Source organism: Pelobates fuscus, chromosome 11 (assembly GCF_036172605.1).
Source record: "Pelobates fuscus isolate aPelFus1 chromosome 11, aPelFus1.pri, whole genome shotgun sequence".
Taxonomy (NCBI): Eukaryota; Metazoa; Chordata; class Amphibia; order Anura; family Pelobatidae; genus Pelobates; species Pelobates fuscus.
Genome location: NC_086327.1, coordinates 76,800,287 through 76,814,538, shown reverse-complemented (window position 1 = coordinate 76,814,538; position 14,252 = coordinate 76,800,287). Strand labels below are relative to the sequence as shown.

The 14,252-nt window shown below is 36.8% G+C and overlaps 1 protein-coding gene across 1 annotated transcript in view; it reads left to right on the top strand.

Moving 5' to 3' along the window:
• ARHGEF12 (Rho guanine nucleotide exchange factor 12) overlaps positions 1-14,252 on the top strand; it is a 94,989-nt gene that overhangs the window by 51,123 nt on the left and 29,614 nt on the right. Inside the window, exons 10-22 of the mRNA XM_063436523.1 lie at positions 3,403-3,516; positions 3,596-3,694; positions 3,923-3,965; positions 4,507-4,612; positions 5,146-5,283; positions 5,898-5,930; positions 7,401-7,515; positions 8,226-8,331; positions 10,491-10,697; positions 10,842-10,965; positions 11,071-11,106; positions 12,549-12,703; positions 13,504-13,650. Coding sequence (XP_063292593.1) covers positions 3,403-3,516; positions 3,596-3,694; positions 3,923-3,965; positions 4,507-4,612; positions 5,146-5,283; positions 5,898-5,930; positions 7,401-7,515; positions 8,226-8,331; positions 10,491-10,697; positions 10,842-10,965; positions 11,071-11,106; positions 12,549-12,703; positions 13,504-13,650 — 1,423 coding nt within the window. The remainder of the gene's footprint in view (positions 1-3,402; positions 3,517-3,595; positions 3,695-3,922; positions 3,966-4,506; positions 4,613-5,145; positions 5,284-5,897; positions 5,931-7,400; positions 7,516-8,225; positions 8,332-10,490; positions 10,698-10,841; positions 10,966-11,070; positions 11,107-12,548; positions 12,704-13,503; positions 13,651-14,252) is intronic.

The window sequence follows — 14,252 nt, the reverse complement described above, 5'->3', positions numbered from 1 at the left end:
TGTAAAATTGCAATACTTTACCTTCTGACTATTCCAGATATAACTGGAATGTGGATAGATTTTTTTTTTTTTTTATTATTATTTTTTTACCTTTGCCAAACCACATGCATTTTCCATTTGAAATAAATGGGTCTGCTTAAGCTTGCGCAATATAGCTGCAAGCAGCATTCCAGACACTTTAAACAATGAATTAAGAGCCATGAGTGCAAGCTGCCACTGGCTTCTGTTCACTTGAAGAATAATATGCCATTTATTTCTATTAAAAAGTAAGTGGGATGGCACTTTTGGTCATTATATGTATTATTTCTGTTTACTTAGACTAATATGTGTGCATTAGCTCCATAGTTTTACCTTTCCAATTAGTAGGAGAAATGCCAGTAATATTTCTCCCCGTATATGATTACATGTAAATGTCTAGATAGAACAATATTATCTGTGCTTACCCAGTGCGAAGTGAGTTCCATCAAGGACATAACACTCTGAGATAGATCAGGGACACATTTTACATGCACAACTCATTAATAGATAATTTGATCTTTATTTCGTATAAAAATTAAATAGATGCATGTTTAATGCATTTGTACATGTGTGGTTTTAACTTAAATGTCTTCTATTACGTGTGGAATCTATTTTGTACTATTTCCAACTGCCCCATAGTCAGTTATACAGCAGTGTTAATAAACTACTACCTGCTGCATCCATAGTGAAATAGGTCTATCCCATTTCTTAAAAGGTTACTCCAAGCACCATGAACTCTTCACCGATTTTACGTAGTTGTGGTGCTTTGATTCTGTATTTGCAGTGTTTATGTTCGAGTGCTGCACATATAAAGATGTAGCACACCCCCTTATGTGCCACCAAAGTCCTACCTGTAACCTGCCCTCCCTGCCATTCCTCCCAGGGTGAGAGGACGATCCGGTAAAATCCCATGGTCTTTACTTATTACTTATTCTTCTTGATCTTTCTGCTGCATTCGGTACTTTTGACCAGCCTATTCTCCTCCTCGTCCTTTGCAAACTTGGTCTCAGGGACACTGCTCTTTTCTGGTCCTCACCCGACCTCTCTAACCGCTCGTTCATTGTCTCCTTCTCTGGTTCCTCTTCTCCTTCTGTACCTCTAGCCGTTGAAGTTCCTCAAGGCTCTGTGTTCTGACATCTTGTTTTATCAATTTCTACTGCCTCTCTTGGTGACCTAATATCACCTTATGGCTTTCCAAATCACCTGTATGCTGATAATACACATATCTACCTCTCCTGATTTTTCTCCCCATCTACTGGTTCATGCCACTTACTGCCTATCCTCTGTTTCTGACTTAATGACTTAATGATTACTAATACACACCTGTTCAAGTCTGAACTTATTGTATTCCTCCCTCCAAGCTTACATCTTTCTCTGTTTACCTAAAGGTCAACGGAGCTATTCTAACCTCTACCCGCAGACATATTGCCTTGGTGTACTATTTGACTCTAAACCTTTCCTTTATCTCTTATACAAGATATACCATCAAATATTGTTGCATATACCTTAAAACATTTCTAACATTCTCCTTTTTACCACTCTGGAAGCAACCAAAATGTTTTTCTATGTTCTCATTGTTTCCTGTCTTGATTATCGTAAACCATTTGCTTATTGACCTAAAAAAGTGCTCAGATTTCCCCTCTACAGTCCATAATGATTACCTCAGCCGGACTCCTCTATCTTACATCCCTCATCTTTTAAATCTCACCCCTCTGTCAGTCTATACACTGGCTTTCCATAACTGTGATCTGAATTTATATTTCATACCTCATTAGCAGATATCTTCCAACCTGGCCTCTTCGCAGGACTACTTCATCTATATAAAACATGTTTTGGTAGAGTTAAAGGAACACTATCTGGCCCCCCTTGTCACCTAAATATAATAAAAATCTTAACTTTATTCCAGTCTGCTGGTGTTGGCTCTGCCACTGATCTGCTTCCTTGTTGACATCATCAGAAGTGATGATCTCAGCCAATAACAATGCTTTTACATAGGAAAGCATTGGATTGGCTGAGATTGTCAATTCTGATGATCTTAACCAAGGAGATGGACCAGGTGGCAGAGCCAAGCGGCAACCTGCCCGTTTAGCATCTCCTCATAGAGATGCATTGAATCAAGGAAGCAGCTCTTGTGAGAAGTGGCTACTGGAGGTGTTCCTATGCTGTAATGTAAACACTGCATTTTCTCTGAAGAGACAGTCTTTACTGGAAAAAGCCTGCAGGGAGATTAAGCTGCAGTTGTTCTTGTGACTATAGTGTCCCTATATTTTCTTGTTTTACCTATTGTAGAGCACTGATGACTATTTTAGTGCCATATACATTATTGTATAATACCTTTTTTTTTTTTTTTTTTTTATTGCTGAAAAGAGATTGTTAGGGACCCTCAGTGAAGTGCCCTGGCACTGTCCCTCCTTTCAGTGTTAACCCATTTTCGAGCAGTTTAGCACTGAATGTGGGCCTATGGCTTTCTATAGGCAAGGCCCAACTAGAGGCATGGCCTATAGACAAGGCCCAACTAGAGGCATGGTTAAGGAAGATATTACACACTTCCTCCTAGCCATACTGATTCAAAACCGCAATGGGCACTGAGATAAGATGAAACTTTCAGCCAATCACAGACTAACATTGCTGCTCAGGTTAATGCTTCCTTGTTAGCTCGAGCAGCATGAGGATGAGTGATGGGAACTCTTGTATAGCATTAAAACCGCAAGAAACCGCTGTCAGTTTTTCCAAGGAGACCAAAAAAGATGAAAAAAGAACGTTTTGTTAGGTAAAGGTTAAAAATTATAACACAAAAAAGTACAAATATATTAATGTGCAAAAACAGAGTGGTAGACCGCGCCACAGAGGAATCGAAGATAGTAAATTATGAAAATGATATATACATACATACAGGGTATTCCAACAATATGGTATTGGATATAAACCTTGAGGAAATACAAATATAAAACAATAATAGTGCAATATGTCAATATAAAATATGTATAGAAAATATATGGAAAACCGGTAAAAAGGCTAACTCACACTTTGCAGAGCTACTGAGAGCTCTGCCGTATAGCGCCTGGACGGTATAATCCCCGTCTTGGGATATAGGAATTGTGATAAGATGTAATGTCCAAAGCTCCACAGCCGTGCATAAAACAAAAACACAAATAAAATACAGGGTTTCCATACACTGTAGCCTCTCCAAAAAATGAAGCAATTACAGTGCCTACAATATCCCTTTAACAAATGTTGATCGTGTTTTTAAAAACATTAATCTGCATATGCTTTTATCATTTGGTTAAACTTTATGCACACCTGTAATAGAAGAGTGCATTGTAATAAGGGACATCTAGGCTTATTCTAATTACTTTTTCCTTTGATGTATTTGTTTATTTTCAGCAAGTTGATGGCCAGTACAACTGTTTCCAGAGCATGGGTCTTCTAAAATCGCACCCTGCTCATTTGGCTGTGTTTATCCACCATGTAGTTTCCCAATTTGACCCCTCATCTTTGGTAAATATTAAGTTCTTTTTTCAAAATTGCTTTATGAAATCATCATGATGTTTCTAACTATTCACCTTATTGTCCCCAGCTTTGTTACCTCTATGGAGACTTTTATCAGCAAATTAACTCCAAAGAAGCACGGAGAATCTTTATGGAATTTCACCAGTTCTTCTTAGATCGAGCTGCGGTGAGAAATGGCACAACTCTGCTGTGTTTATGGCCAACAAGATACAGAAAAGATTGTCTACTTAATCTGTTTGCACTGTCAGTGGTGTCAGAATTTATTGATTTAGCTACCGTTTTCTGGAGTGTACGCAGGATAAGAATAGTTATTTTGCTAAACAGTGTTAATTTATTTTTATTTTTTATAAATTTACATGAAAAAAAAATGTTAACTTTTAACTTTCTGTTGCAGCATCTTCGTGTTTCAGTGCCAGAAGATCTTGCTGCTGATTTAGGCAAGTGCCAAAATTAAAAATATTGAGAGCCTTGGTCAAATGAAGGAAATATTCTTTCAAAATGCATGTTACATTTTTAGAATCAAAATACGTAATTTTGATGGAAAAGGGTATTTCTCACAAAATGTTGCTGATGTATTTCTTTGTAAGTATGCATGTATATATTGCATCTTAATGAAGATACATTCTTGTTTTTTCTTATTATACAATATTTTGCTAAATGGCTGTGATGAGTTTTCCTTGATTTCATATGCATGAGTGGATATATTTCTATGACGTCCGTTGGCTAAAGGAATCTTTATTTTAATTTCTATCATATAAAAGTTATAGCTGCCAGGAACTGCAGTGAGGTGACACCTGCCTTAAGTGTTGACTTTCTAGTTCAGCCCTTCACTTGACTCATACTGGTTTTTGAATTTGAATCACATAGATGACAAGTCCACTTAGTCTGAGATATCTGGTAGGTTCTAAATGACGTAGAATTGAATTTGAATGTTTCTATTCTATATGAATGTTTGTTTCTCAATTTGCAAATTAACAGAAAAAAGACGCCAAGAACTTATTCCTGAAGATCTGCAGCGACAGTATGTCCAAACAGTGCAAGACAAGCTTTACCCAGAAGTACAAAAGCTTCTAGAAGACTTCAGGTAAATCTAACTATACCTTTTATTTACAGCTGTATGGCCTTGAATTATGTCCTAACAATCCAAACTATAATGACATACACAAGGTCTTATTTAATGTCAATAGCTCTGCAGTGTTTTGCATAAACTATATCACAAGGTCCTTCAATACACATAAGAGTTATTTAGACCCTAAACTGTGATGACAAGCAGAAGATTCAGCAACACTGCAACTTCAGTGAGTGAATTTGATAAGCGCATGTCTAGTGGGCTTGACAAATATGCTATTGGCCTATAGCTTTGCCAGATCATCCGCTTAGATGCTCTAAATAAATTCATTAACTGCGGAAGTATCGTTGCCGAGTATTATTATATTTGTTTTTTTGGTCAAATTGAGGTTAGAGAGACAGAAGCCTTTTTTTTTTGTCAAGTACCTGCAAAATGTGTGTAAGTACCTTTTACATTATTCTATACATTATACCGGTAATAACTTGCATCATAACTAGTAATTAATCAAATGCATTAGTATTAACTGTAAACCCCTGTTCTCTTGCCAGGCAGAAGCGCAGCATGGGATTGACCTTGGCTGATGGAGAACTAGCCAAACTGGGTGCAGAACACTCAAAAGATCGAAGCATTTTAGAGAAAGAGCGAGTCTTCGCAGAAACCATTATTCAGAAGGTTGAGGAGGTCTTGTAAGTAAATATGTGGGCTAGTAGAACAGTCAGTAACCTTAAAGGGATACTGTTGACGCTGTAACTGTCATCTCATTGAAGCGGCTATATTGTCTGGAGTCCCCTCACGCTGTCCTTTCATGCAGCATTAAACTGTTTTTAATCTTTTGATGCTAAAGAAAAGTCCCCAGAAGTCCATCCCCTCTGCTGCTTTGGCTAATGAGGAAGCAATGGGTGCTGTGATTGGTTGAGAGTGTCAGCTGACTGCTTCCATCCTATCACAGCACTCATTGCTGGTATGAGTTTGTATGATTAGAAAGTGTGCAACCTCTGCTTAAACAATTTCTTCAGTGGGGACTGGGATGTGGGCTATCCGGCACTATAAACCAGTCAGATGAAGAGGTCATAGTGCCTACAGTGTGCCTTTTTATATTGAATTTCTGTCAATGTGATCATAGTAGTTAATGAACCGGGCTTCATGTAGAGTGTTCTTCACCATCTTGTCTATAACAAAGGACACCCCTCTTCTCTTCTAAAATCTTCAGTCATTAATAAGATAATTGTTTTCTCTGGACATGAATTTTAAATATTGTTTCATGGCGTTGCTATTGACCAGCCTTTCTTCTATTTCACAGACTAGCTTTACAACCACATGAGGAAGAAAAAAGGTGAGGAGTGTTAGAGCAGTGGCGAGTTACATTTCAACTTTTGAATTCATATTCATTCTCTTTTTTGATTTCTTAGCGTCTGTAGCAAAAAATCTCAATGACTGCAGTAATTCTGTGACCTAATGCAATATTGTAGCATCATAATAGCTCTTAAGCTGATCTGGATGGTAACTTATTCAGATGTTAAAAGCTCCAGGCTGCAACACCTAGTTGTTGCACAGCCCTTTATGCCACTTCTGACAGCTAGTTAGGAGTAACAAGAGCTCTGCTTTTACCACTGCTCATCACTGCGCAGCCCCTAGATGTTTGGAGTGATTTAAATCCCTTTTACTCATACTTTACGGACTATAAAAAAAAGAATCATATTGGAAAAAATGTTGCTTTCTCTAGTAGGACAGCAGTAAAACTACAGTATTTGTGTTCACCATATCGGTTCAAGAGTAACAATGTACCCTGGCTTGCAAGAATGGGTAATTATCACTTTAAACCAAAATAGACCTATGTGTAAGTCCAGATTGTTTTAACAGACAAAATGTATCAGATAAGATGTCACTGAGATTTTAATTTCACCTTCCACTTTAATCCCCTTTATTTAAGTTTTGTGGGTGGAGCTACCTTGGACTGTACTGAAATATTTTTGCAGTCTGGGAGTTCAACATTGAGGTGCTACCAACATGTTCTTGTTGGTGATACTGTTACAACTTCTATAACACAGGCAATATATGAGATAAAAGAGCAGTTAACAGTGAAACTGTAGTACACCAGCTTATCTGTAAGGTTGGTGGCAAGCAATATATCGGGCAGACTGATGTCCCAAGGCACGGATAAAGGAATCTTTCATTGTCCGATAAAACTATGCTAGTAAGGGCATTATTTACCATTCCTAGCTGTGATGTTTATCATTTTCTGGCCATAGAGAGAGACAAACATATATGTAGGGATGGCTATAGATCCAAGGCACTTCCATGTTGGGAGGTCTTTTAATTGTTTACACTGTCCACAAAGATTCCTAGTTGACTTAGAGAGGAATTTGGAGGTGGGAACATTTTCACATATTTGGGTTTTCTTGTTCTCTCTTTATCCCTTGTCTCCTTTCCATCTGACTATTTTATTTATGTCCACTGAAAGTTTCAGAGAATGAAATCACAATTCCCCATTTCAGTCCAGTCCCACTAATGACTTAGGTTAGGTACCCTGTTGTCCTAAGACTTGTCTTGAAAGGAGAATGCACCTGTTTAATAATGCAAGAGCAATACTAGAGTGCTGCTCTCACCTCTTTCCCCACAATTCTGCAGTTGCTTGTAAATTTACTGATGAACACTTGTGAGGATTAACCTGAATATTGTTTTTAGTTTTAATTTTTTTCCACTTCCTATCTGGCTGTCAATTGTTGCTTAATTCACATCTCACACAATTATATCTAGTAGTATTTAGTCATAAAATAATCTTTTGTGTCACTTTTCCACCCAGCAACACTATCCAGTATGTGATCCTAAGCTATATGAAACATCTTGGTGTGAAGGTTAAAGAATCTCGAAGCCTAGAACAGAAGCGTGGCCGCATTGGTTTCTTGCCTAAAATTAAGGTATGAATGTAAACTAGTAAATGATTTACAAAATATTTAGTCAGTTTTTCATATACAAGTAACATTTAACAAGCTGTAAGGGTTTAACCCCTTAAGGACCAAACTTCTGGAATAAAAGGGAATTATGACATGTCACACATGTCATGTGTCCTTAAGGGGTTAAGCGAGTGAGTTAAAATATTCATGCAAATAGTTTGAGATTCTAACTAGTTCATAGTTATAGACAGTTGTACAGTCATAGGAAAAATAAAGTACACGCTCTTTGAATTCTATGGTTTTACATATCAGAACATAATAACAATGATCTATTTCTTAGCAGGTCCTAAAATTAGGTAAATACAACCTCAGATGACACAGCCTTGTCTACTGTTTAGGGATTTCAGGCTGTGTGCAGTAGTTGGCAGGGCCACTGCCCAGAGTGGAGAGAGTGTTTATTCCATACAGCGTGCACTTCTGTAGGTCTGCAGGAGGCCTCTAATATTGAAGTAGCATATTCACAGTATTTTTCCAAAAAGATAAGGTAAAAAAAAGAACTGTGAAATACACTAAAGAAAAAATCACCCAACAGTCTATACAGGATCTTTAATTCACAACAAATATATTTTTTGTGATTGCAAATTATAGACAGTTCCAGCTTTTTCATTCATTGTTGTGTCCTCTTTGACCATAAAATAACCTTAAGATAACTTTACAATTTCTTTTGCTTGTAGCAAAGCATGAAGAAAGACAAAGAGGGGGAGGAAAAAGGGAAGCGCAGAGGGTTCTCCAGCATACTAGGACCTCCACGGAGACCAAGTCGCCAAGACAGTAATGCAAGTAAGTATGAGCTAGTAACAACTTGAGACAGAAAGTTATGCTTTAGTTAATATTACGTTGTATTGTAAAGGAGCACTCTATATTCAGGAATACAAACATTCCTGACACTATAGTGCTGATGTGGATGTTTAGGTGACCAGCCCCGCTCTGATCATGCTGAAAAGGTGAGTTTACTTACCTTTTTTCCCTCCCACCGTGCTGGTTTGCCAGGGCTGGCTTTGCCTCAATGGCTGAATCCATCAATCTCTCTTCCATAAAAAGCATTGGGAGGCTATAGCAATACATCTCTATGGGGAACGGTCAGTGTCACTCTGTGCAGCTCTGGACAAGGAAGCACCAAAAAATGGTGTGAAAATATATACTTAAAATACTTATGTCAAGAAGTGTTTCTTTTGGCATAGAAAAACAAAATAGTGCAGACTTACCCCTTAGTGACCGCGGACGTATCGGGTATGTCCGAAGCAAACTTGAGCGCTGAGTTAGGGTGTAACTTTCCAAGACACCCTAAAACCGGTACATGGGAGGTACTGTTTCTCGGGAGAATTTGCTGAACACAAATATTAGAGTTTCAAAATGGCAAAACATATCACAGCGAGGATATTGTCTGTGAAAGTGAAGTTCTTTGCATTTTTCACTCACAAACGGCACTTTCACTGATGCTATCATTGTTGTGATACGGTTTACTGTTTTGAAACACTAATATTTGTGTTCAGCAAAGTCTCCCTAGTATAACAGTACCACCCATGTACAGGTTTTATAGTGTTTTTGAAAGTTACAGGGTCATATATAAGGCTTGATTTTCTGTTTTTTCACATTGAAATTTGCCAGATTGGATATGTTGCCTTTGAGAGCGTATGGTAGCCCAGGAATGAGAATTACCCCCATGATGATATACCATTTGCAAAATAAGACAACCCAAGGTATTGCAAATGGGGTATGTTTTTAGTCTTTTTTACTAGCCACTTAGTCACAAACACTGGCCAAAGTTAGCATTCATAATTGTTTTTAGCATTTTTAACACACAAATATAAATGCTAAATTTGGCCAGTGTTTGTGACTAAGTGGCTACTAAAAAAGACTGAACATACCCCATATTGAATACCCTGGGTTATCTACTTTGAAAAAATTATGTACATGTGAGGTGTGATTCAGAGATTTATGACAGATAACAGTGTTACAATGTCATTATTGATACATTTTAAAACTATATATTTTGAAACAGCAATATCCTAACTTATAGCTCTATAACGGTAAAAAAAAAAGAGCTAAGAACATGTTAACATTGAATATTTCTAAACTCAGGATTTGAGAAACTATTTAGCACGGGTGTTTTTTGGCGGTTGTAGATGCGTAACAGATTTTGGGGGTCAAAGTTAGAAAAAGTGTTTTTAAATTCTTTCATCATATTTTATATTTTTTTTATAGTAAATTATGATATGAAAATAATGGTATCTTTAGAAAGACAATTTAATGGCGAGAAAATGGTGTATAATATGTGTGGGTACAGTAAATAAATAAGGGGAAAATTACATCTAAACACAAACACCGCAGAAATGTAAAAACAGGTCCTTAATGGTAAGACAATTGAAAAACGGTCTGGTCACTATGGGGCTGATATATAACAGTCCAAGTACAAGTAAAAAAAAAAAAAAAGGAATATCAGCCTCCCACTGCTTTCACTGCTTTCACAAAATAAGGGTACTCTGCTCTGCCACTCAACACTATAGCACCCTGGGAGAATTATGTCCTTGATGTATGTTGGATCCCAATTCCTACAACTCTTATTCACACAAAATAATTTTTACCGGTTGTCAGATGCAGGTAAATATATTTATTACTATGCCGTGTGACATCAGTTTGCTGGATCTATAGGATCCAGGCGGGAAGAAGGTTGTTGTAGCCTGCCAGTTGTAACCCTGCTTTAGTAATGTACATCATAAGTGCCATAAATAAATATATTTACCTGCATCTTACAACTGGTAAAAATCCATCCCTGTCAATGAGACTTGTGGGATTTTAGTATTTACCTACTAATTAAGAAACTGTACATGGTTGTGACTTTGCTGCAAGCTTTTTTTCAAGAGCCAGAAAGCACACTACTCACAAACATACAGTTTTGTATGTCATTTTCAAGTAATCTTAACTATCTTTTTATATAGTATCTAGGGCCATGGAAATGCAAAAGCAGAGACACCATAAGCACTTATCCACATCCTCATCCAGTAGCCCTGAACCAGCAGAAGGTAGCAGATTACGCTCCAGTGGTGGATCAGTAGAGGTTCCAGATGGATATTTTGTCCAAATATCCACAACAAAGCTACTCCCAGTTTTCAGTTCCTCAGAAGAGGGCAAAGAAGTGGAAGGAGGTAAGTGCCAACATAATATCTAACAGAACTACTATTTATGTGCTTAAACTTGGAACAAGTGCTCTGTTAACACTGATCACTGAGCTGCAACATTTGTATTTTTCAGTTACCCGGATTTTCTTAATATTATTAATTGCTTTTCAGCTCTAAAAGCTGAGGTCTTACCCTCTGATTCTAGTGAAGGGACATCTCGTATATCTGGTACCATCTTTGATAGCCCATCCTCTCCTTTAGACCTTCTTCATGAGGATGTTGGCGATACTGATCGGTATGAATTGTACACTTATCTTTGATGTCTTGGAATATAACTTTTCCTTAATTTACATCTTTCCATTTATGGGTGTTTCTTTTTTTTCTTCATCATTCATATCAGGTCTAGTGAACTGGGGACTCCAAAGCCTTTCAGAAAGTGAGTATAATATTGTACAAAATGTATTTAAATAAAAAATGTGTGTTCTGGTCTAATGCTTATATACTATGATATATGGTTATTATATATGGTTTCTTCTTTTATTGTCTTGTATTATTAAAAACATTTTTTTTTCTGATTTGTCGTTGGCAAACAAGGTATGCCTTAGATATACCACAGGCATGCTATAATATCAATACACACCAGTCACTGGAGTGGCAAACAAGCTTGTTGTCAGTGATTTATTATTAATTAAAATATTGAACTACCTGTTAAAAATGAAAATCATCCACATTTACAGATGTTTCTATATTCAACACAGACCATGTCATCTCAAATGAATAGTCCTCTAGTTTAACTCTACGAGTGAAAACATTGATATTCTGCAGATCGCCAGAGTTTTTGTTGCAGAGCTTAAATGCCTCTTGTTGCTGTCATTCAGAGGAAATAGCAGAGTAAAAATTGGTCTGATAACGACATTCTAATTGGCACAGCGTGGCGTTTTGCTGCGCATGCCCATCAGCCTCCCACTGCTTTCCTATGAGAAAGCATTGGGCTGGGTGAGATCAGTTCTGCCCTTGATCTTCCGGTAGTTCAGTCAACCACGGGATGAGGTTGATTGGAGTTATAGTCAGGAACCTTGTATATATGTAATAATAAAGTGAGTACTTGATTATACAGAAATAATTGACTGGTTTGTACAAGACAACAGGAACATCAACACATTTTACTAAACATCACAGTTGAAGCCAGGTGGGGGAAAGCTTACAATCAATTTGATGAGACATAAATTGGCTTTTTTTTTTTTTTTTTTTTTGCATTTACTTCCTACTGGATTAATATGGTAAATTAAACATCACATTCAGTGTCTGCTTAAAATAATTGGTAAAATGTTTATCAGAAGCAATTTGGGGAAGGTGTGGGTTTGACCATTCATGACTCTCACCTATTTTTTCTTTATTTTACACTTATTTTGCCATATTTATTCCTAAGCTATTTGGGACTCATTTCTGAGTCATTTAAATAGATTTTCTGATCATCTTCAATTCACATGAACTCTGAGTAGGTTTTGCAAATTTAAAAGATACGAACTACCACAGAATTTAGCCCCAAAAAGAAAATGTGACGATTTGATTGTTTTCTCTGTGAACCCATAAAAACCTTGCTGTTGCTTTTTTAGTTGAAACTTGAAACAAGAATAGGGATAGTAAATATGCACACTAGATTTCTTACACAACCAATTTCACTGAAATCTTGCATTACAAGATCAAATAAAACACTTCAGAAATATAAGTTACATGCACATATTGCTCTACGAAAAAATAAAATACAGTGATTTACAACTAATTATTTCAATAAACTGACGACTTTATAACACTTTATGGGCTTTCTTTTTTTACAGTCTCCTTAACCATTTCACTTCACTCCATTTCTTTGCACAGGTTGGAGAGCATGAGTCTTATTGAATGTCAAAGCGAGGACGAACTGTACGATATGGGTCTGGAGACTGATCCCCCTAACTGGCAGCAGCTTGTGAGCAGAGATATCCTAATGGGTCTGAAACCACATGAAATCAAACAACAAGAGGTTATAAATGGTGCGGAGCTAAATTAAAAAGCATTAATATTCCACATGCCTATCGTTTGCATCATTATGGATGTGTTGTTGTTTTCATCTGCCTATAATGCAATAATCCTATGCAGTATCCACTAATAAGTGTTTGTTTTACACTGAAAGTAAATTTGCCTTCCATTTATTCATGTATATGTGAAAAAATAAATCATAGTGGTTAAAAAAGTGAAGAACTTATTTTGAATATTATCTGACTGCAAACCTTATTTTTCCTATTTGAACAAATTACATTTAAGTATAAAATGTGTTTTGTTTTTGTTTGTTTTTTCTTCCTTTGGGTTTAAACATAGTTCATACTTGCTGGGGTAATGTCAAATTAATCGCTTAGGTTTCTTTTGTGTTAGATTAGAAACGTCTTCTTCTCAGTCCTTAGATCCTTTCTGAACATAAATTACTTTTTCAGGCAGTTTACTTTATTTTACTTTAATCTTAGAGCAGCTCTGGGACTGAGCTCACCTTGAACAAAAGACATATCTAGACAGTGCTTTCATTCTGTGTTGTGTTATGAATTATAGCTTTGTTGCACTTATTCTTATTTTCTTTTGCCAGTTTTCTACCCTTCACCCTCCCAAATCAAAGCTTTACTATTAAAGAACGCTTTATTTTCTTTGAAATGGCAACTGCAACTATAATAATGTGTGCCAGGGATTTATTTAATCCAGAAGTGACTAATATCTGTTGGCATTCTGTAATATTAATTATACTGTATAGAAAGATTGCTTCTGACATAACTATTCTTGTTTACTTTTTGTTCTTCTCTAACAGAGTTGTTTTACACCGAGCGAGCTCATGTTAGAACTCTCAATGTCCTAGATCAGGTGTTTCACCAGCGTGTGATTCGTGAAAGTCTTTTAACTGCCGCAGAAACCCGTAGTGTGTTCTCCAACTTGGAGGAGATTCTGCAGATACATGGTTAGTGGTCAAAGGGAATATCTGAACAGACATCTTTGTTTTACTACAGCTTAGATTTGTAGACTCGGCATTGAATAATAGTACCCAGTGAGTCCAAGCACACAGGCTTGTGAAATGGGAATTTATTTTACACCCAACCACCTTCATTAATATACTTCTAAAGAGAACGTTACCTGTGCTCTGGCCTATATTCCCATGTACATTTAACCAAAATTGAGGCTCTTTAAACAAAAAGAGCCACCATTTTGTTTAAATGTACTTGGGGATTTAGGCCAGAGCGCAGGTAACGTTCTCTTTGTTTTTACTATGTATTTTAAGCTGTTGGATACTAAGCTGCTGCTGTAAGCGCGGTGCTTTATCTTTGTGTTTGTATAAAAATATACTTATGTCTCCACCTATATCTATTAATAATGAATAATGTTTTTACTATACTGGCATAGTTTGGAAAAAAAAAGGAAATGTCTTGTTCATATAGAATTGACCTGTGGTAGGCTGCAGACGCTTTATGGAGACATTACTTGGTCTTCAGGGGAGACAGCCTCTTGAGGCAGACTTATTTCTGCAATGTAAACATTGCATTTTCCCTGGAACTACAATGTTTA